Genomic DNA, 24,298 nt, shown 5'->3' on the forward strand with positions numbered 1-24,298 from the left:
TATATATATATATATATATATATATATATATATATATATATATATATATATATATATATATATTGTAATACATATTATATTGTATATTGTAATATTAATTTAAATAACTCTGTATTGCACATTTCAAATAACGAATAAGAATTTATGTATGTAGTAATGTTCATACACAAATAGACTTCATCAAACTCAATCAGAAAGCCTTTTACTAATTTGCAAACAACCATCATGATTATTGATGTCAATTAAAGAAGATTACATACTTTATGATACTTTAAGTTAAGATACTTAAGTCCAGATACCCTACATATATAAACTTACATCATGTACTTCCTCAACTGCTTGATATGCTTCTGTAGGAAGACCAAGATCCTTTGGTTTGGCATCGATAATAACCAAAACTGAATTGGGACAGTATCTCCTTATTAGCTCATTAATGGCAACGTCATTTTGATGTAACTTGGGCCCAGTATGATACCAACCCACTACCTTTTCACGAGCTAAGAATATAACAAAGTATAACAATGAAAATTTGTATTTCATCTTATGAAACTTGTACATTGATTGTTCAAAAATTTTTACCATTAACTTTCTTGAACATTCCATACATATTTTCAAGGTAATCATGGTCCAAGAACCACACACTCTTGTCCTTGTCATCCTCATCAAAAGGTACTGAAACGTTAAGGTTTATCTTTTTAGTGCTGCGTGTTAACATTATTATAAATGTAAACATGTAAGTGTGCATGTTTTCGGGAAATAATAAAGTTTCTTTGGGAGAAAGACCTAACCTGCAAAGCTGTTTGATACATCCAAGATACCCTTGGCTCGCCAACAACCCAAAAGTACACCGACTACTCGTTTTTGATTTCCGATTTTTCCCATACGATTAAAGTGGTCCACTACGCTTAACAGCACTAGTGGGTGCACCACAACTTTCGTTGTAACAACCTCTTGACTCGGCATTTTTGGATAAACTCAAATGGACTCAAATGACATACAATGACCTATCTACGTGAACCGCCGCAACTGAGTGTGGTTATTCGAAGATTGCAAGAACGACATGCGTGTAAGTAAAATTTAGAGACTCCCTAGAAGAGATAAGCAAATCTGTTCCCATTTACATGAATACCGAAAAACAGAACTTGCAGAAGAAAGAACAACAAAGAAAGACAGCAAGATAATGCAGAAAATGCAAGTATAAAGAATAGAAAAGCTATTATTGTTAAAAATTATTACATCAAAGTGTATTTTTATTGTAAGTCACTATTATTGTTTCCTAGTAAGTCCCTAGTAAATTGAGTCGGTTTATCCTTTGCGATTTAACGATATTAAGGTGGCAATCATGACTAAGAAATCAATGTTGTCAGTATTGCCGCTTCAGTTTTGTTGGTTAGGAACGTTCGCGAGTTTTGATGTGATTTATTTGCAAAGTAATACATTGTCATAGAGTATCGAAGGTACATCTTATGGTATCCTGTTATTTAAGATATCTCGTGTTTATATTCTTTCGAAACATAATGTATCATAATAAAAATGTGAAATATCGAAATTCACGGTGCGCGTCATCACTAGACTGCTTTCTTTTACTTTTTGTTATTTGAGGCCTTTGTTGGTTGAGGCGAAAAAAGAGCCCTCTGTACCACACTGCACGACATGCTTCCAACACACAAATGTGATGTTTCCGAGTGATGATAACCAGTAGCCATTTTACCTGATGCTCTCTAAGAAAATGCGCGAAATTGAAAAGAAAGAAAGACGCAATTTATTAATTACACTAGATAAAACGTAAAACATTTTGGAAAAGTAAAAATGTATATTTTTTTTACTAATTCTAAAGCATTAAATATAAATAAAAATAAAAATCAATGAATTAAAAGTACATTTAATAATATTAATAATAGTAGTTTAAACTTAAATTTAAGTTTAAACTTTACTGAAACACATCAAACATTTTGTTAGAACAGAGTTTAAACTACTATTGTTAAAAAATAATATTGTAATAAAAATTAATAGTAAACTCTTTTTAAAAAAAAAAATTACAAAAGAAAAATAAAAACAAATTTGCTAGAAAATTACAAAGAATTACAAAGAAACTATTATCTCTGTTAAGAACATTATAGAAAAACTATTATAACACTATTGTAAAAAAATATTGATGCACTATTGGAATTACTATAATATTAATAGAAAATTATTGAAAAGCTGTTTGTATAATTATTAATTGATTATTTTAAAAAATTTTATTTTTACATTTTCTAATTATATAACAGTTTTATATAATAGATAACAGTTCTTATTAAAAAATAGAACTTAATATCTAAAGAATGAAAAATACTATTGGATCATAAATAAATAAGATAATATAAATTATATGTAATATAAATAACATGTAACATAAATATATTTATATATGTAAAATAATTAACATGTAATATTATATTTTTAAATTTTTATCCTTTAAGATGAAAATACTCTACTGAGAATAAAAAACGATATTTCATAAATAGTGGTTAAATGATTTTCTAATAGTATTGTAATAATTCAACAAAATGTGTGTGTGCTCCAATATCTTATAGTAGTGTGTAATAGTTTTATGTTTTTCTATATATAATGTTATATATATATATATATATATATATATATATATATATATATATATATTTTTTAGAAGTTTTTTTTATAATTCTCTAACAGTTCTTTTTTATAGTTTATTTGTAATTTTTTCCGTTCGGGTCTGTATACGCAGGACATATTTGAAAAATTTAATTTTGCAAAGAAACAACGACTTGATTCATGTATACAACTAAAAACACTACAAATTACTAAATTAAATTACTAAAAGATGTCTAAAAAAACATTTAAAAAATACAATGTCTTTTGGATGTCTTTAAAGTATCTTTTAGTACATATTGTGTAATCTAAGGATAAAAGTATTATTTTTTATCGTGAGATAAAATCACATATCTCCGCGTTATTATATTTTAATAACTTTAAAATAGCTAACAAATTATGACTTAGTAGACATAACGTTATAATAATAAATAGATATTCTTCTTATCGTAGATTAGTTATGAAGTAGTTTATTATATTTTGTATTGCAAAGAATACAAGAATGACAGGGTTAATTATTTTTATCAACTTTATGATAAGATAACATCTTGGTTACTTCTATATATCTATAATCGGTTAAATGATGATCAATCATCGCGTGGAAATGGGTTTTACCAGTGATGTAGATTCAGCGACGAGTTTGCATATCGGGAATGCATATGCGTCGCACTTCTCTGAAAGAATACATTCGCTTTTTGTTGCAGATAAAAGGAGAAAGAGAACGAGGAAAGAAAAACAAGAAACCATGTCCAGATCCATAGTGTTCGTAACGGGTAACGCGAAGAAGCTAGAGGAGTTCGTCGCCATATTAGGCAAGAATTTCCCTCAGCAGATCATAAGTAAGAAGATCGACCTGCCGGAGTATCAGGGCGAGATAGACGACATATCTCGTGATAAATGCCGGGCCGCGGCGGAGGTTGTGAAGGGGCCGGTGATCATCGAGGACACCTGTCTTTGCTTCAACGCGCTCAAAGGTCTTCCGGGGCCGTACATTAAGTGGTTCCTCGAGAAGTTGGGTCCCGAGGGTCTCTATAGAATGTTGAATGGATGGCAAGACAAATCGGCGGAGGCGGTATGCACCTTCGCCTATTGCTCCGGCGAAGCTGACGCCAAGGTCCACCTTTTCCAAGGCCGAACTCAGGGCACCATCGTGAGTCCGCGAGGTCCCAGAGACTTCGGCTGGGACCCGTGCTTCCAGCCACTGAACATGGACAAGACTTACGCGGAATTGCCGAAGGAGGAGAAGAACAAAATCTCTCATCGCAGTCAGGCGCTGGAGAAGCTGAAGGATTACTTAATGAATAATCAAAATATTTAACTGATTATATCAATATAATAAAGAGTTATTGGCCTTTTCTCTCAGTTTTCAGTTTATTCTTTGAATTTCTCCTCTTTTGAGAATATATCTAGACGCTTGCTTGCCATAATTTTGAAGAAAAGAGTCGGGAAGAAATCTTCTTTACTTCTAATTCTAACGCGTTCAGACATTTATTTGAAACATTCTTTAAATACAAATAAATTAGGCAATGAATGCAAAACATTAATTTTTTCCATGCAGCGGAACATTTCGATTATTTGGGCAATATAAAATTGTATTTTTCTTTTTTCATGAAAATTAGTTTGTTCTTGCATTACAGGCTCAAGGGAAGGCTTTCATTCTAGGGAATTTTACGAGTGTGCTTTCGATATCATTAGTCCCGTAGCTAACAATTTAATGACGGAGACTGAATTGATCTTTATTATATGGGAAATTTTTAACGACTTACCACAGGTTCAAGAACGTAATTTTACAGTGCGTTTAAATCACACGTCATTGTTACAAGGACATTGATAAAAGGACATTGAAACTCCATACAGCCTGTCCGACAGAGTGCTCTTCTTATCTCCTTCATGTTTTCATAAAAAATATTTTATATTGCCATTTTATCGAGCGATAATTGTCCATTTTCGTTTATATTAAAATTTTAGATAAAATATCAACTTATGTGGAGTTGCCGAGGGAGGAGAAAAACGAAATCTCCCATCGCAGTCGGACGTTGGAAGGATTATTTTACGAAGAACAGAATAATTTAACTTATCGTATCGATGTAATAAGGATACTGGCTTGTCTTTTTCAGTTTAATTGTGCACTTGAAATTATATAAAAATATATTTAGACAATATTAAAACATTTGAAATAAACAACAGTAATAACCAAACTAAAATAACTCTAATCAGGATTATTGACCTTGCTACGATCACATTTATTATCAATTTTTAATCGAGCGGAGTGAGCGTATGTATGCAGTTGTTTTGTCTTCATGTTGTAACTTGTTCTCTGACCTATAATGTTAACGTTTGATATCCGTTCAATTTATCAAAGGTGATTCGCCGTCGAAAATAACGCACGTATTTCAGCGTACAAAACTCGTGGCGATACGTGGTTAGGGTCGCGGCCACGAAACCAACATCTGGAACTATTTGCCGGTCTGCGTCCTTGACATTGACGCGACGTCTTGCGGTTTGCGATCTGATAATGTTAATCTCGACCCATCACGCGAGGAGACCCGCCCTGTACCCCACGATTCTCCGTCCTACGCGGATCTTACGTGATGCAACAAATCGAAATGTGTGACCATCTACATTGTAATCGTCCGGTGGATGATATTGTTAATCGCGCGAATACCGATACCTCTCCGTACGCGAGCACTGGTAATTAAAACTGTAAATCATGCACAATAATAGCACAGCCCCGGCAGAATCATCGCGCCGCTTTCGATTGCTTTTATTAACTAATGGCGCGATTACGCGCGCGCTGTGTAAACAGTGGTCGGGGGAAAAGTAGCACGAAGGGTAATGATAAAACTCGCGAAAAAGGTGCATCGAGGTGATCATGTGATCTGGCGCTGTATCGCCTGTAACATCGGTTAAAAGATTTTTTTTTATTTATTTTATTTTATTTACTTACAAAACGAGCACCCGTAATCGTTATCATTAGATGGAAAGGAAAACGAAGCATGAAATGTAAAGGTAATCTCGTGAAAAAGATGGATTCATGTGATAATGCAATGTTTCTTGACTCTATATTGCCTTGTCGATTAAAGGATTTTCCCTTGTTTTGTTTTATTTATTTATAAATCACACAAATACAATCGTTATTATTAGGTGAAAGGGAAAAGGAAGCAAAGAATGTAAAGATAAGTTGGTGAAAAAGATGGATTCAAGTAATAATATAACGTTTCTTGACTCTGTATTGGCTATGTAACGTCGATTAAAGGATTTTTAATTTATTTTATTTTATCTATTTATAAAGTACACTCACACCCACAATCGTTATCGTTAGATAAAAAGGGGAAAAGAAGTGCGGAAGTGGGCTCGTGGAAAAGATAGATCTCGATGATAATGTAACGTATCTTGACCTTATGTTGCCTATAACGTCGATTAAGAGATTTTTCTATTATTTTATTTTATTAATTTATAAATCAACTACAGTTGTTGTTATTAGATGAAAGGGGAAAAGAAACATGGAAAATATGGATAATGGATCGACAAAATAATGTAAAGCTAATGTAAAGCTATATTGCTGTGTAAAGCTATATTGCCTATAACATTGATTAAAAGATTCTTGTTTAGCTTTATTTATTTTATTTATTTATAAAAAGTTCATCTCTCTCTCTCTCTTTCTCTTTCTCTCTCTCCTTTCGTTATCGACTGCATAAGGAAGAAGGAAAAGGAGGCGTAAAAAATAAAGAACTTGTGAATAAACTTGTGAATAAGATATGTGGATTTTTGTGGTGATAATATAACACTATGTGACGCTATATCGTTTGCAACATATTCTAAAGAATTTTTTTTATTTTACTTTATTTATTTATAAATTTACGATTATTACTGTTGGGTAAAAGGGAAAAGGGGATGCAGAATATAAAAGTAAGTTTATGAAAAACATAGATCCAAGTAGTAACGTTTCTTAACCGTGCATCGTCTGTGACGTCAATTAAATGCTTGTCCCTTTATTTTATTTTATTGATTTATGAAGAGCGCACCTAGTCGTTATTGTCAGAGAAAGAAAAGAAGTCGTAAAAAATAAGGGTAGTCTCATGGAAAAGATGGATTGAAGTGATAATGTAATATTGTGCGACGTTATGTCCTCCGTAATGTCAATTAAAGGATTTTCACTTATTTTAATTAATTTACTCATGAATTGCATGCACTCACAATCGTTATCGTTAGATTAAAGGGAAAAAGAGGAAGTAAGGATAAGCTCGTGAAAAACTTGGATCGAGGAGATAACATAACGCGTCATAACGCTATATCGCTTGTAATATCAATAAATAAATTTTCCCTTTATCTTATTTTATGTTTATTTACAAAGCACGCAATATCTTACATATATATATAATCGTTATCTTTAGACAATTACACCTTGTGAACACGGTGCCGCATGTTTTTAACATGCGGCAATTTTTCTTTTTTGCAAAGAAAGAATCAAAGTTGATGTAATAAAGCTTTGCGATATGCACACACACACAATTAAAAATAAACTATAAAACTGATATCGATAAAAATCGAAAGTTAAGTAGCATTGCTCTCTTTTATGCAATAAAGAAAATATTTTCTTCACAAATATTGAAAATAGTAATATTAGAAGGTATTAATAATTATAGATTGTATTTTTACTTCTCTTGTTTTTTACACACTCTACGACTTAGTGGCGCTCTTATTGGCCAATTATATTATTACTGGTTTCTCCTTTACCGTGTCATGTTTTGCATCGAATCCAAAGACACGCATCCCTTTGCTTTTCTCCGCGACAGCGATGTTACACATCGCGACACAACAGATAAATTTCAGCGCAAAATTGTTGCGATTACGCGAAATCGTCAGTAAACACGCGCGATCGTCTTACGGTTTTCCTCGCCTGTTATCGAGGCGCCAATGATTATTTAATTTATTCAATCGCTCGCATGATGGAAAAATTGCTGATTCGGCTTAAAGTACTCGTACTTACTCGCGCGGTTATCATCGAGTTCGTATAAACGCTCGCGTTTATATAGACATTAAAAAATAGCCAGCTGCAACATAGTTGCAATAAGTCATCGTACTTTGATAAACAAGGAAATCCTTACCCATATAGCACAAATCTCTAAAAGACTTCTTAAAGAGTTCCAAAAGAGTTCCCAAGTCCTTCAGAACACTTTTAGAATTCTTTAAGAAATCTTTTAGAGATTTGTGTTATACGAGTAATCGAAATGTGCTTAATCCTCGTCAATCGTTTTCACCGAAATCGTTGATGCGCATATGCGTTAAATATAAAAAAATAGAAAAGAATATCTTATTATACGTCATTGAAAAAGTTACAATGTATTTTTCTACAGCTTCTCCATTCGCAGATTTAAAGTGTCTCTCTTTATTATCAAATTATTATCACGTGAAGCACAGGAATAATTATAATGGCTGTCATTACATTGAGACGTCATGTACTTCAATAACTGCTTTACAGATTATTTAACGTCGTTAATGTAAACAGATTCTGTCGATACAAGCACTGATTACATAATATAAAGTATTATGTAATCTTATTATGAACAAAAACATTATATATATGATTTATTGTAATATTTTTTATAACTCATTATATATAATAAAACTTATTACATACAAAATAATTATTAAATAGTGATTAGAGTAATTGATACAAAAACAGAGATAAAAATGTCATTCTACTGCTAAAAAGGCGATTACATGATCTTTTTTCTTCTTATTTTCAATAAAAAATATTTTTCTGATGATAGTTCTCAAATATATATATCACAAAAAAGAAGCTCATTATCATGTAATCGAAAAAGAAGAATTTATTTTTTTACGTGAACATTGTAAAACTTCATCAAAGTATAAGTTGCTTCTTGATTATGTGCAGTAAGCAACAAAAATTTGCTTGAATTTAATGTTCTTGATGGAAATATTATACTTACTAAGATCTGAAATATATTTTGAATAGAATTGATGCTCTTATGTATATGTGTATGTGTGATAATGAACTCATGATAGACTCACAGATATATAAACTCATGAAATACTTGAAACAGGTAATATTTATTTGAATGCAGTAGGCATTTATCTGTGCATAACAATATTAAATTCTTCAGATGGCTGTTTTCTCTGTGCGACAATTTCGCCGCGCGTTTACGCGAATTTGCAATGATGTTTTTCCTGATAGTGACTCATGGTCTAAAATTAATGAACGCTCGCCCGCGTGCTCTATGTACTCGCATTAACGTTAGCAAACCTTGTCTTTTCTCTGTCGGGGCTCTCTTTTCTCCTATTCTCTCTTTCTTCCTTTCTTTCTCTCTCTTTACTCTCGGAGTCTCCTTTTCGCTTTCATCCCGGCTATTCACGCCTCATCATCGTCCTCGCGAAGTCGATCTGCTTTGACGAGCGACGCTCTCTTTGCAAAACGCCTCTCATCCGGCTGCACCGGCCCATGTGATTATCTCATGATCTCCGATGCGACGCTCTGTGGATCGCAGTCGCATCTCAGGAACGCTCGACGGTCGAACTCCTCCGGTGCATATCACCGGAAATCGGTTACGCGCAGCGCATACGTGATAAACGCAAATAAGATCTCTGGAAAACACGAATTGAGTGCGTGTCTTGTGGATGCGGAATCGTTAGGAAACACGAAATTATTCCATAATAGGGACCGCGCTTGCGATTGTTCTCACCATGCCGTCGGATACGATCAATTATTTTTAATAATGCACTCGTGCGTTGGTAAACGTTGAAAAGCGCGACAGCCCGGCCGAAGCCAGATGCCCGAAAGGGGTTATCTCTTTTGATTATACCGGTAAAGTCCATCTCCCTTTTCCTCTCTCTACCTCTCCCTCTCTCCTCCTCTCTCTCTTTTCTCTTTCTCTCTCTCTCTCTTTCCTTCATCTCTCTCTCCCTCTCTCTCTGTCTCTCTTTTCCTCTCGCTCTTCCTCCAGTGTGTAACACCCCTGCGTTTCAGGGTTATCGGCTTTTGTCTACATTTTTGCATTTTGCCGACTATTGCAGAGCTTGGTCCTATAAAAGCCACAGTGCCTTGCATTCGCTACCAGTTTTGCTTCAGGGGCCACGCTATGATGAATGTCCTTAACGGTAAGTCACTCAAGCCAGTCTTGCGGATGACGGAAAGTGTTCATTCGCGATTTCTTAATTCTCGAGCGGAGTTCTTGCAAGATATGCTGATCGGTGAAATAATTCCTTCGCTCTCGTTAATTTCCTCGGAGAAGAGAGAGAGAGAGAGAGAGAGAATTGCGTCTCTTCATGAGAGATTTTACGAACGTAGACAAACGACTATCGATCGCATTTCTCAAGTTCCACGCCGAGATGCCTTACATATTTTATTTCTTTACATGCTTTTGCTGAATAACACATTATATAAATTGTTTTCAGTGCTCCTGCTATGCCTAACGGCCGCGTGTGCGGTGCCGGGTAAGTAATGCTCCATTTGAATTTTACATCGAGAACATCGAGAGGGATCTCCCGCGAATTGAGCTTAATAAATGTTTAATGAACAAACTGATATACAATATTAGGTTCAATTTCTGACGCAAATTTTTTAGAAATGACGTCACAGCATCGAAATAATTTATCTAATCGCTCTGTGTTACGCGTCTGTCTCTTTCGATGACATCTAACTCGGAAAATCCATGCGAATGTCAAGGCCAGAAATATTAAGATCGTTTTTCTGAAGAGGCCTTTAATCAATTCTGCTCATCAATCCAGTGCGTCGCGCGTGTATTGCAAGTAGACATCTGTTGCGTGACTATATGCAATACAATAATCATATAACAGAGTACAGAGTTCTCAAAATCAATTGAATGCGAAAATATGCTTGACGTTCCTTACGACTTGTAATGTTTGACAATCGATAGAATGTCGTTTACTATAATTGACAAATAATTCGCGAATCGACAAGCACAGACTAAGAACAGTTAATAGTCGTTATTTGTAATTTGTCGCAGGTGAGATATTCAGATTCTAATTAAAAATTAGATGTGAATTTTTCATTGGAATTGTGATTGCAAATATAAATAATATAAAATAATATAAATAATATATAAGTATATTTTAGTAACTATAATTATAACTTAAGTTATAATTATAGTATTTATAAAAAAATTTAGTTAAGTTATAGTTATTATAAGATTTTCAGATTTTTAGAGTCAGAAGTTCTTCAGTTGAATTATGATGAATATGATATTTATATCTGTAGTCGAAATTTAACTGAAAAACGCTCATCTAACTCTAAATTGATATCTGAGTATCTCACTTGAGACGAGTTTCAAGTAATGACAATTAATACGGGCCTAAATTCAAAACTGTTTAATCTCACGTGGGATAAGTAACGACTATTAATATGGATCTAAAACTCATATTAATAGTTATTGCTTGAAACTTGCCTCAGATGAGTTTCTCAGACTTAAGTATAAAGTTAGTTGTGAATTTTTCAACGGAATTGCAATTGCAAACATAATGCTACATATATAATTTCAATTGAAAACTCTGATCTAATTCTAAATTTAGATCTATTTATCTCGCGTGGAAAAATTTTCAATTAATGACTATTGAAGCCTTAAACATCAGGAGAGATTGAAATCGGTTTACGAGTGGTTATACGCGAAAATATTCTCTTCCAGTGCACTTCCCCGTTGGAAAAACGGTGATTTACAAGTACTACGCCGATGTGAAAGCCGGGATTATTGAGCCAGCGCAATACGCCTCCCAGTTCGCTCTGAACGGACAGCTTCATGTAAAGAAGGACGTCAGCGACCCGACTTTGAGAAATGCCTACTACGTCAAACTACAAGACGTGAAATACGGCATGTACAATGGTATGAGTGTACATCACCAACCGATTGAAGTGCTTCACGAACTCGGCGAGGCCGCGCAGCAGATTCAAGATCCGTTCTTGGTCGTCTACGACAGGAGCGGCAAGGTAAAGACACGACGAATTAATCGTGAGAACTGAGTGTCGTTTATGCATAGAACGTTTGTCACTCGATCGTCTGCCAATTCAGTTCCAGGGCATCAAAGTGCCGGAGACCGAGAGCGGTTGGTCGCGAAACATCAAGCAGGGTATCGCCTCGATGTTGCAGCTGGACTTGTCTCACGTCCAATTGGTAACCCCGATCAAGCCACATGCCTTCGTCACTACTGAGGTAGGTAACGACTGATGGGAACATCCAACGAAACATTTCTAATGTTCTCTTTGGTTGTTACCACTAGAACACCATCCACGGCACCTGCCACGTCGCCTACGATGTTCAGCCGAAAGTCCCGGTGCATCCGGAAACCAGCAACGTCTTCGTGGTCACGAAGTTGCACGACCTTAAGAACTGCAGCCACTTCGTCCAGCGTGTCTTCGACCACGCCGAGTGCGAGAAATGTCATGTGGAGCCAGTGGTAAATTGCAATTATATTGTCTTGTGATGTTGCTCCTCGTATTTCATGTATTTTGCGTTTCGTACATTCTATATTTCTTAAAATATAAAATATCATTCAAAACGCGTGAAAAGTGGCAGTGTCTTCGCTCAAAGTGATAGCGAAAATAATGCCGCTCAAAACCACAAATCTAGTTCACTGGAAGTTAGAATGGATTCTGATATATGAGCGAACGTTTCAATCGATTACAGTGAAGTAATCAGTGAAGAAGAACATTCTTTTGACAGTGAAAAATACGTCCTATTCACTCTACAATTTTTATTCGTTGACTCAGAGTTGTGGATTCGTTTTTTAAGAGTGAGAAATGACTCGAATTCGAGTGATTGGACTGTCACTCTTCTGTTACTTTCTGAGTGAAATTTCTCTCCAAGAAATTTAGAGAGTACACGGAAAAAAGTATTATAACAAAAATCATACAACAAAATGTTGTAATCTTGGACCATACAAAAATTAGAATTAGAATCACTACATATTTGTTGAAAATTATTATGCACGTTTAATTTTTTATTACAAAATCACTTGAACGTTTTTCATATCATACATTTGATAGATCGTAAAATTTATATTACAGAAATTTATCTATGATAATCTATATTATAATTTATGTAAGTATATTCTCCAGTTATATGCAAAAATTTTATTGTAGAATAAAATAGAATCTTAACGTAATTTTTAATATAATATTTTCTGTATGTATTTTCAATGCACGTATTTTCAATTACCGTATCTCTCAACAGGATGACATGAGCACTGCCGCCAGAAGAGTCTTCGAGATTGAGAAACAGGACGACGAAATTCTTATCAAGCACTTGATCGCCCATTCGGTTATCAATTACTTCCCCTACAGCGCTCGATCTGAAGCTCACTATCTCTTGACCAAGTAATTGAATAATGATCATACAACGTAAATTTTCATCTATATAGTCACGTGATATTAATTTCATTTATTAATTTACTTCAGCACTACCTTGACCTTGGACAACACGGTGTCGACAACCGAGACCTATTTGCCGGTTGTAAACTTCCAAAACATACCTCTGATCCGCGACGTTACCTTTAACAAACCCGTGGGAAATTATGCCATCCACGCTGCGGAGGATCTCACTCACGGTCGACATATCGTTAAACTGGACGCGCTTATTCCTAAACTCAAGAAGATGTTGGCCGAAGCTGCCGATTACCTCGAAGAGAATCACCTGGAGGCCAAAGAACCCGATTGGAAGCACGGACAAACCATCAACCGATTGCAACACACCATGAGCTACATGGACCTGGGTTCGTTGGAACAAGTGTTCACTGCTATTCAAGACCCGAAAACACCCAAGGAAGTCACGATGAAGTGAGTGTGATCGTCCCGTAAATCGATAAAGTCGACTATTACACGGAAAAATAGTATGATTAACTCACATACACATCTGGTTGTGCCAATCAGATAGTGAGTAATAGTTGGATTGCTGCAATGTTGTGTTACTGGCGTTGCAACAATGACAATATCTGGTTATTCTAACCAGAATGTATTCATGGTAAACGTCACTCCAACCAATTTCTAGTTGCCACAAACAGATTGCAACTACATTGATGGTGGAAGTATCAAAGTAACTGGAGAGATCATATCAATTAACTAAACAAAGATAACTAGAATAATATAACTATGTTGTTCACAATTAAATATTTCTGGTGTGCACCATATTCTTTTTCTGTGTAATATTGGCCAAGCGAAAGATTAACGATTTGTTATGATTTTCAAGGAATATCTTCTTGCAAATGATCCCGACTGTGGGCACCACTGCCGCCTGTCACTTCACGCGTAACGTTATCCGCAAACACAAGGTCACCGACATGACCGTCATGACGATGCTGGCGAAACTGCCGATGCACGTCAAAGTGCCCTCCGAGAGATTGCTTTTGGAAATGGAAGACTTACTGAAGTTGGACAACGTCGTGTCGCCGCAAGTCCACAAGGCCAGCATTCTCTGCTTCTCTACCTTGATTCACAGGACGTTCATGCACCAATCCGGTGAAACCGTCAACCCGCTGCTCAACAGATACCTTCATCGTTTCTTCGATCATGTCATGAGTAAGTCGAGTGAAGCTCGCGCTACAAGCTCACTCTAACTTCTGAAACTCGCTTTGGCCATGCGCGACCAAAGTTGTAAAAATATCACAATTAAATTCTTCACAGTTTAATAATTGATTTAGACAAAATATTATATTTCAATTATATTTCAATTTACCTAATTTACGGTTGATTCCAGCAAAATTAATTGAAGAATACTTCATTGATGATTAACTTCAAAACGAATTCAATTAAAGATCGCTCAGATGATTCATATGAATTAAAGGAATCAATGATTGTTCAATTAACGATTGAATTTAACAATTTTAATTAAAGGCTGTTTAATTGGCGATTGATATAAGCAAATTCAATCGACTCAATCGAAGAGCATTCGGCTATTTAAAGTTATAATTAGTTTTGTGAATAATATTCATACTCGGAACATCATGGAAGGTGCTGATGATTAAGAACCGCTAAATAGGACTCGCGTTGAAGGAAGCATATCAATTCTCACTAAACAACCTCCGATTAAATCGATTGACTTTGCTCATATTAGTCGTTAATTGAGAAATCTTCAATTAAATTTCCTAAGTTCTATCAAGCAATTTTTAACTAAATTTTCTATGTTCAATTATTAATTTCACGATCTTTATACTGCTATTCTAGATAAAATCGTAAAACTCGTAATTTGTTTTTGTAAGACTCGTAAGAACTTATGAGTAGATCTGCAATTCTATGCAGATCGTATGTCATATGATAACTCGTATATATCTATGATTTTTTTAATTTTTTTCGTAAACTACGACTTTACGATTTATTCGTATATTTGTTTAGAATTGCAACATCAATTTTCTTTGTTTATATCAATCTTTAATTGAATGGTCTTTAATTTAATTCATAGAATTGTCAATCAATCTTTAATTAAATTTATTGAAATTAATTGGCAATTTTAAACGACTTCCAATTAAATTGACTTATATTAATCTCCAATTGCATCATAATAGACTAAAAATATAATTAATTATTTGCAATCTTGACAACAGACGACTACTTATTCCAATATCTCGCAGTTTGCAAACTCAGTTTAGTTGCAGATCGATTTAACGATTTCCCGTTTTCCGCGATATTTCAGGAGAACCGTATGACATGAAAATAGTCTATCTGATGGCAATCAAGAACGTCCAAGTGGGCAACATCGAGAAGCTCTTGGAACCGATCATCCGCGGCGAAGTTACGGTTTCCGAGCACCCGCACCATACCCGCGTGCAGGCGATCTGGGCCATCAAGAAGGCCGTCGCTGATAAAGTCGAGTACACTCACAACCTGCTATGGCCTATCCTTGCCGACGTCACCCAACCGCTTCCTCTCAGGATTATGGCTTATGACGTTCTGATGAGCCAGATGCCAAACATGCAACGAATGATGAACATCTACTGGCTCATGGTCTACGAGCAGAACAATCATCTGTACAACTACCACCTCACCACCCTGAAGGGTCTCGCAAATTCCGTGGACCCATGCCTCACGCCAATCCGCGAAATGGCCAGGAAATTCATGCGCTATACGAGGATCAGGCCGATCACCACCGAACTGTCGTCCAAAGTTTTCTCCGATTACATCGATTCTGTATACGACCACGGCCAATCTTGGACTACCTCGATGGTCTTGCATGAACTGACTGGTTTACCGCACGCCGGATACAGCGAACTTCGTACGACGATCGCTCGCAAACCTGTCGACAAGTTTGGCGTGAGTATTAACAATACGTCAGCTTAACGTGAAATTTTCGACACATGAAATATCAACAATATTTCTCCAAGAAAATATCCAACGTTTCTCTGTCAGTTTTCCATACATTTGGGGAAAAATCACAAAAAAATGAAAGATATTTACCCGGTGAGTATACTAACATCCCTGTTTAAAATGATGAATACAAAACGTTAAAATTATATTACGTTCAATTTGAATTTCAATATAAATCAATCATCATCTTATTGATTCACATTGATTTAGATTATAATTTTAAACTTTAGATTGAAAAGGCTAAACTTTTTGTGTAATGTTATCTTCTTGTAACATTTTAAACAGGGACATTAACACTTAAATCTAAATTCTTTCAGTTAAATAGAGAATAAACAATTGTCTCCGTAAAGAGCTATGTTTTTAAAAGCTATTTTTACGAAATATGTTTTCACTTGAAAAAAATATTTTTTTAGAATTATTAGTACATGTTATTAGTATTTACTGAATAAATATATATATTTTCTAGATTTTTTACTCTCAATATATATGTATGATAAAATTATTATAGAACACGAAAAGATCATACGAGCAGGTCATATTACACTTTAATGGACCTTTTATAGATCTATTGGAGCGCCTATGGCATGGACGAGATTTTGAAGATAGTGAAGAAAGAGTTGATGGGCACCAAGATCGAAAATCTCACCAACAAGAATGTGCTAAACATTCTGAGCCGCGCTGCACTTGACATGCCCAAGAAGAATGCCATTCATGTTGACATCTGCATCACGCGGCACGGCCATGTGACTTTCGCCGGCCACTACGATCAGAATTATATCACTAAGCTGCCTGAGGAACTACTACCCTTCATGAAACAGACCTTCCTCAACTACCAAGACATCATATACGACACTCTCTATGAGATGCAGGTGCCCACCGATATGGGTCTGCAGGCGGTTCTTAGCACCAAGATGCCACACATGTTGTCGTTGAGGTACAACGTTTTGACTGACGTCAATAGTCCTTCCCCGAACAAGAAGATCGAGTTCGACTTCCGTCAGTGGAGACACGGCGAGTACGCCATGTCGATCTACAATCCGATCGCGGACGTTTGGCACTCGATACGCAGGTCCACTACTCAGGACACCGCGTGGCCGTTGGAGATGAACGTCGGTTACAACCACGAGGCGAAGAGTCTCAAGGTCAACATACCGAGATTACCAGTCACCAAGCTGTCCCACAGCGGAATACGACACCACGCGAAGAACCTGGTTACCATCACTGAGGACGAGCAAGACATGCTCAAGAAATGCTGCTCTACCTGCCATCATCACATGATTGTTACTACCGGTGAGAAGAAGAACTATCACTCTACTGTGGACTCTAAAGATACTGGTCTCAAGTACAGCATGTCGATCTTCGATTGCGACAGCAATATCACGCCAGTTACCAATGCTGAAGAATGGCAACGTGCATTTTCTCCAGAGCACAAGAACACTTGGTAAGTCGATGGTGTCGAGTTATATGACATTCCACTCATGTCAGTATTAATTAATCTGATCTTCCTTTTCGCACCTACATTATGAGAGAAAAAATATTTATAAAAATAAAAAATATTTATTTGGTGAGTGCTATAACGACATTTTTACTTACACTAATATAAAATATTATCGAAATAAGGAAATATATATTTTCTAAAAGCCTTAAGAAAAACTTTAACTTTTCATGAAAGCAACTGTTTATTCTATTTAAATGAAAAATTCGATTTAAATAAAAGAATTTAGATTAAAGTAAATATATGTTATTTTAATACTCACCAAATCAATATTTACTATTTTTTTTTATGTATTTTTTTCAATATATTAGGTTGATTCCGAAGTCTTTTCTATGCTTAAAAGATTTGATAGAATTGCATAAGAAAATCTATGAATTACATAAGAAAAATCTGAATCATGTTTTTGATAAAAAATAGTAAAATTATGTAGAAAGGCATGCGTATTCAGATAAATATTTAATCGTTAAAAGTAATTTTTTACAATATAAAATAAAAGAAATTGATAACTTCTTTATATATGAGCTAAAATATAAAAACTTGAGTTTCTGATTAGAAATATTAGAAATATTTCTATTAAACTATATCAAATTTCTTAAACAGTGAAAACAATAAAATCTGTACATTTCTATTACAATTCTTATCGGATTATTTTTCAAAATTTTTTTATACGAGCTAAAAAAATGAGAAAAAAATTGAAATTTTCAATAGAAATAATAAGTTCAGATAAAGTTCAGGTAGTATTTCAATGAAACTTGTATATATTTCTATCAAATCTTGCAGAATTTTTTATAAGCAAAGTTTTCACTATAAAATACACATTTTATTTGTTGACATTTTATTTGTTTCTATTTGAAAAATCTTTTATTCATGTCAACTTGTTCAGTATTTATGAGGAAAGATTTTTTCATCAATTTATTAAAATATATGTTGTAAATTAAAATACAAATCGGAAATACCTAATTGTTCGATTAATTTCTATACTTCTTTGTGTAACAACAAACTCTCATAAATCTGGGTGAAAAACTAGTCAAAACATATAATACGCACACAACTCGCTCGTATCATATTTCATTTTGTATAAATATTTGATTTCATGTACATATAAATCTCATACTTTCACTTGCTTGTCAGGAACTCGAAGATAATGCAATACTACATGGGAATCAATCAGAAATTGACCAACGACTATATTTCGCCAGAAATGGGAAGCTGCGGACGTTTGATAAAGATGGAACCCAGCATTGTCTATCCTACGTCGCATGTAAGTACTCAAAGATTCCGATCAACGAGAAATAATTTCTATTTCTTTAATTTCTTGGGTCTTTCTTTTTATAGGTCGATTTGACCCTACGAGTTAACATGGACGACGTCGATCACGTTAACGATAAGATGCACATTCTCAGCGGCAAGAAGATTAACATTCGCGGCACCCTCGACGCTAAAGCAGCTTCCACGAACGAGTCTGTACGCTCATGGGACATGAACGTGAATGTCGACATGTCTCAAGGACATTTAGCCAACAATGTCAGAGTCCAAGTGACGCGTTTGACGCCAGGAGAGAAGAAACTGAAGGTACGTCTGATAATTTTGGCTTAATTGCGATAGCCAAACGATCAACGGCGAGACTGTGGACGAAAACGTTCATAAAGAATACAATCGCTCCTTCATTTTCAGATCTGCGTAGACGTCCAGAAGAATTATCCAGAGACGGAAAATCTCCCCTATCCGAAAATCACCAACAGCAAGGTGGAGACTAACACGAAGATGACTATCAGCGCAGGCTATACGGACGAGGACAAATGCGTCCGCGATGAGATGCTGATCACCATGACCATGAAAGGCGAGATGTCAGAGCAACAGAAGAGCGAAATGGCGCACGATCACGTGCACGGAGCTTGCGTCAAAGACATAGAAAACCAGTTGTTCGTAGAGAAGGAAAATCATGTTCCCAAAACCATGAACTGCATCCGCGAGACCATGTTGTACACGACCATGAGGAAATACACCATCAACGTATCCTATAAGAAGGTAAAAACGAAAAGAATGAAAAAGAGACGATGAGTGGTGAACCTCGATGCCCACGACGTCGTGTTATTACGTTTTCCAATTATCATGTTAATGTTCACATACTTCGAAAAATGTATGCTGCATTCGAATATCTAGACAGCATAAATGTTTGAAATCTTAGAGACGTCTGAACGATATCTTACTTATTTTAAATGTTTTTAGGATAATGTCTCTAAGACGTATTTTCGATATTCGTGATGTTGAATAAGTATTACTTGTTTCAAATATTTCATAAGTTTATGTATCTGCAAATTTATCACACAAGTTCATTCTAAGCATCGAATTTACTCAAAATACATTTTGATTCCTAGTAAATTTCATTCAGAAATATTAAGTTAAAATCAAAATTCTGTTTGTTTATCGCATAGAGTCGAGCCAGCATTTTTCTTCGATAAAGTTTTACAATATTCTTATAAAATATACAATATTCTTATTATCAAGAAAATATTCTTTGTTAAATTTTTTCAGCTTTCTTCATTGAAAATAATCATAAAAAGAAACACAGTAAACTGAGCAAACAGCAACAGAATGGTATTTTTCTATGTTCATCGCGAAAATGACTTCTTCCAGGTGCCCGTGTCCATGCACTCGCAACTCTCCATGATCGACGATCATTTCCGCGCTACGCACTTGCCGCACGTGAAATACCTTAACGAACGCGTCGAAGGCGGCAATGCGAAGATCGTGATCGAGCTCCCCTCTGATCTGAACTACATCAATGCAACCGTCATCACTCCGGTCAATGGATACGAATACATCGAGATTCCGATGCATCAACACCTCTTCGAGGGCATGATCATGGGGAAACCGACGCCGCATTCGGGGTGGCACGCCGCCATGGACAACACTCATATTTCTATATCCACTTTGAGCAAAGTAACGCAAAGACTTACCAGTAAGTTGTTATCGGATGTAAACAATTTTCTTTTTGTGAATGTGATTATTAGATTAAATTCTTAGATTAAATTCTTTTCCTTTTTATCGCTCGTATGAATGTTTTCATCTTGAAAAAAATAGATGTATTTTATGTTTTCTATAATCGGAGATTCTCTTACTAATGTGATTTTTCAGAGATTTTCGATAAAAGAGAGATTATTTTATCATCCTGCAAATAATCTTGCGTATATTTCATTTTTTACACAAAGAAAATACTGTAATAAAAATTACATCTTTTTTTACAGTGCTTTTTGTAAAAAATATTAGACTATACTGAAATTACTATAGAAATAATAAATTTGGCGATCTATCTGATATGTATTATAAAAAGCGAGTAACTGAAATAATTTTGTAGTAAAAAGTCAAACACGTAATAATTTTGCTCATAATTTTGTATGACCCAAAATTACAAACTTAGATTACAAAATTTAGTTTTAAATTTCAAATAACTAAAATAACTAAATATATTCTCCGCATATAATCAAACATTTTTATTTTCTACAATTTTATTTATGTTCTATAATCATTTAATTTTCTAAAATTAGATCAGTAGAATTGATCAACAGTGTTTTAACCGGAATAAAACTTTTTGATTCAATAGCAATGTTATTGAAAATAATTCTCAAGTTTTCAAAACAAATCCATCGAATTTTGAGTATTAGTTTCTATAACATTGCTATTGAGTCAAAAAGATTTATTCCAGTTATGGCGTTGTTCTATTGACTCAACAAAATTTTTTCCGTGTACAATCAGACATTATTTTTCATCGAGAATCTCTGATTTTTTAAAATATGGGTGAGATTCATTTCTCTGAGCGTGTCTTCTTCTCGCAGAGATCTGCACCGTCTACCCGCAAGTCTTGATCACCTTGGACAACGGCGTGATTCCATTCACGGTGCCCGACCAATGGACCCTCGTGTCCGGTGATCATGTCGACCAGACGTACGCTGTCTTCGCGAAGGCCGTGCAAGGTAACATGATCGCCGTGAAGGTCTATATTGCCGGTCACGAGATGGAGATTATGCCGACCGGCCCGAATTACGTCGTCACCGTCGACGGCAACGTAATCGATCAGTACGAGAAGGGTGTGATGGTGCCAGAGGACGAGCCGAAATCTTATGCGTTCAAGTGAGTATTTCGCGAATCATTCATTGATCCATCAATTGACTTGTTTAATGTCAGTCCCAGCGGTTCGAGTAGAAAGAGCGATCTCTTTCTAACCAGTAATTGGCCAAGAATTTTGCTGGTTAGTTTCTAGCCAAGTTAGACAACGTTTACTCCGCCAATACCTAGACAATAAAACTAATTAATCTCTGACTAATTTCTAATCAAATATTTTATTTGTACAAAATTCCATTGTTTGATTCTACATGTACATTGTAAAAAATATTACATCTCATTATTCAATATAAAAATAATGTGAAACTCGTATTTCAGAAGATAGAATATTTTCATGTGCAAATTCATTCGTTATTGAAAAATGGTGGTAACTTTATTTTTAATTACCATTTTCTTTTGCCTAATTTTTGACCAGTAACTGGTCAAGAAACAGTTTTAATCAGTATTTACTTGACAGAGAAATTGCTCAGCATTTACCATTTTTATTGCCTAGTTTTCTAGTCAACAAACACTTATCAATTTCTGGCTAAGGACTAGTTTTTCTTGAAAATTATCTTACTTGTATCATCTAACCAAATGTATCTTTTCATAGACTTGCTATACACAACGAACATTTCGTGATTCACTCGCAACGCGTGCCGGTGATGGTATTATGGGCTCCCAACAGCGTGAGCGTGATGGTAGAGACCGCGCTGCAGGGTCGCGTGACTGGCGTGTGTGGACACATGGACGATATGCACAAAGAGAGGATGCCCAAGGTCTACTCTGTCGAGCATCTTTAAGCCCTAATTTGATTAGCACAGAGGATCTGTACTCTCTTTAGAGTTAAATTCGACGTATACTACAATTTTTCTAAGCTTATTGACGTAACTCCCACAAGAAACCTTTACTGGATAACTTTAAATGCAGCTAACAAATGGCAATGTAGAAGAAGTAGAAAGAGAAATAACGCACAATAAATTTTATTTTTCAATTTACATGCATGAATTTTCTTCCCTTTGACCTACAAAACGTTTCAGGATCCTCGATAACGGCTAATTGTTCAATTCTTTTTTTTTTATGCATAAAACAATACAGGCGCGTGTTAACTGAAAGAATAGCTAAAAAATAAAAAAATATTTATTTGCTAGGTATTAATACAACATAATTATAATTATATAATTATAAACATATTAATAAACATATTTATTTATGCTAATATAAAATATTTTTCTAAGAAAATATATATGTTTTTTTTATTTTAAGAAAATCTTAACTTTTTATAAAAAAACAATTACTTATTCTATTTAAATAAAACATTTTAATTTTAAATAAATATGTTATATATATATATTAGTACCTATCTTTTATCTTATATCTTTTCTCTTTTTATGTATACACGCGTGCGCCATTTAACTAGATATATTATTAATATACATATTAACTTTTTACACACACACACACACACACATATATATGTATATATATATATATATATATATATATATATATATTATTTTGTTGAAATATATAATCTATAAATAGAAAATTTTACATATATTATAGTGATACGCCAACGTTGTCCCACACTGAAAAAACTACTTAAAAATTTATTTGTAAAATGTGAAATTTAGTCAAAGAAATAAACTTTATATTTCAAATAAATTTTCAAGTATTTTTCTCAATTATACACTGACCCATATAGCACAAATCTCTAAAAGACTTCTTAAAGAGTTCCAAAAGAGTTCCCAAGTCTTCCAGAACACTTTTAGAATTCTTTAAGAAGTCTTTTACAGATTTGTGCTATATGGAGAGAGAATATTTATATTCTGAAGAAGATATATTGCCAGTACAATCTCTGAATACTAGAAATGTGCCAATATTTCTATTTCGTGTTTTTCGTGTATTTCATGTGTTTCAATACATAAACACATACACATATATAGAGTGTCTCGTCACTACCTCATTATCTCTTAAGGGCAGATTCCTGAAGTAATTTGAATAAGAAAATCCTAATATAAAAATGGCGAAATGGATATATTTATAGATTATAATATTTTTCAAATTATAAACGATTAAAGTTAACCAATTATATTGGCTAAAGTACGTGCGCTCAGGTACGGTACAACACGCAATGGTACAGGTGCATGCACATAAGTGAGAATTTGCAGAAGATATGAAATTAGTTATAAATCCTTGAAAGAAACGTCAAATGTGTGACGTCAAATCAGTAAGCACTGATTCTCATAAATGTATTGTGTGATATTTTATTCATAACATTTTGACGAGATTGTTATTATTTGCGATATGTTTATTTAAATGATAGAAAAGGCAGATTATTATTACATATATTGTTGTATCCCTTATAGAAATATCATACTAAGAATCATTGATAATTACTTATTATCCGTATTAAAAATACTGGATAATAAGTAATTATCAATGATTCTTAGTATGATATTTCTATAAGGGATGTATAGAATTTCTGTATCAATATTTGGAAAAGGGACGAGATGTGTATATTTATGGTTAATCGTTTATAATTTGAAAAGTATTATAACCTCGACATTTTTGCATTAGGGTTTTTTTCTTCAAATTATCTCAGGAATCCATCCTTAAGAGATAATACGGTAGTGGCGGGACACTCTGTATAATACATACAGTTGAGTAACAACACACACATATTTTTACTTTATTATCATATTTTATAGTTTGTCTGTTTTATTTTATATTATTGTTGATTTTTAAACTTTTATGTTTGGATC

At 34.4% G+C, this 24,298-nt stretch overlaps 3 protein-coding genes across 3 annotated transcripts in view; 2 read left to right on the forward strand and 1 right to left on the reverse strand.

The window, feature by feature from the left end:
* LOC116849662 (26S proteasome non-ATPase regulatory subunit 7) overlaps positions 1-1,047 on the reverse strand; it is a 2,614-nt gene extending 1,567 nt beyond the window's left edge. The window contains exons 1-3 of the mRNA XM_032827030.1: positions 789-1,047; positions 580-672; positions 319-497 (exon numbers count right to left, since the gene is read on the reverse strand). Coding sequence (XP_032682921.1) covers positions 319-497; positions 580-672; positions 789-963 — 447 coding nt within the window. The 5' untranslated portion in view covers positions 964-1,047. The remainder of the gene's footprint in view (positions 1-318; positions 498-579; positions 673-788) is intronic.
* A 296-nt stretch (positions 1,048-1,343) lies between these two features.
* LOC116849663 (inosine triphosphate pyrophosphatase) lies at positions 1,344-3,972 on the forward strand. The gene is made up of 2 exons (XM_032827031.1): positions 1,344-1,457; positions 3,315-3,972. Exon 2 carries the CDS (start codon positions 3,356-3,358, stop codon positions 3,926-3,928), a length of 573 nt encoding a protein of 190 aa, XP_032682922.1. The 5' UTR covers positions 1,344-1,457; positions 3,315-3,355; the 3' UTR covers positions 3,929-3,972.
* A 5,654-nt stretch (positions 3,973-9,626) lies between these two features.
* Positions 9,627-22,531, forward strand: LOC116849659. The gene is made up of 16 exons (XM_032827027.1): positions 9,627-9,729; positions 10,027-10,065; positions 11,274-11,572; positions 11,655-11,795; positions 11,863-12,039; positions 12,816-12,958; positions 13,040-13,417; positions 13,827-14,155; positions 15,267-15,883; positions 16,501-17,378; positions 18,564-18,693; positions 18,768-19,004; positions 19,107-19,460; positions 20,070-20,394; positions 21,269-21,563; positions 22,147-22,531. Exons 1-16 carry the CDS (start codon positions 9,711-9,713, stop codon positions 22,334-22,336), a joined length of 4,551 nt encoding a protein of 1,516 aa, XP_032682918.1. The 5' UTR covers positions 9,627-9,710; the 3' UTR covers positions 22,337-22,531.
* Positions 22,532-24,298: the final 1,767 nt, after the last annotated feature.

The sequence above is a fragment of the Odontomachus brunneus genome, unplaced genomic scaffold, assembly GCF_010583005.1.
Source record: "Odontomachus brunneus isolate Ranch 3 - 2012 unplaced genomic scaffold, Obru_v1 Obru_scaffold_123, whole genome shotgun sequence".
Classification (NCBI taxonomy): domain Eukaryota; kingdom Metazoa; phylum Arthropoda; class Insecta; order Hymenoptera; family Formicidae; genus Odontomachus; species Odontomachus brunneus.

Excerpts from the sequence above, each read along its gene's own strand:
- LOC116849663 (XM_032827031.1), top strand. The coding sequence starts at position 3,356 with ATGTCCAGATCCATAGTGTTCGTAACGGGTAACGCGAAGAAGCTAGAG.
- LOC116849659 (XM_032827027.1), top strand. Across the intron at positions 11,573-11,654 it reads TCTACGACAGGAGCGGCAAG|TTCCAGGGCATCAAAGTGCC; the intron begins GTAAAGACACGA and ends CTGCCAATTCAG. Across the intron at positions 21,564-22,146 it reads CCGAAATCTTATGCGTTCAA|ACTTGCTATACACAACGAAC; the intron begins GTGAGTATTTCG and ends ATCTTTTCATAG.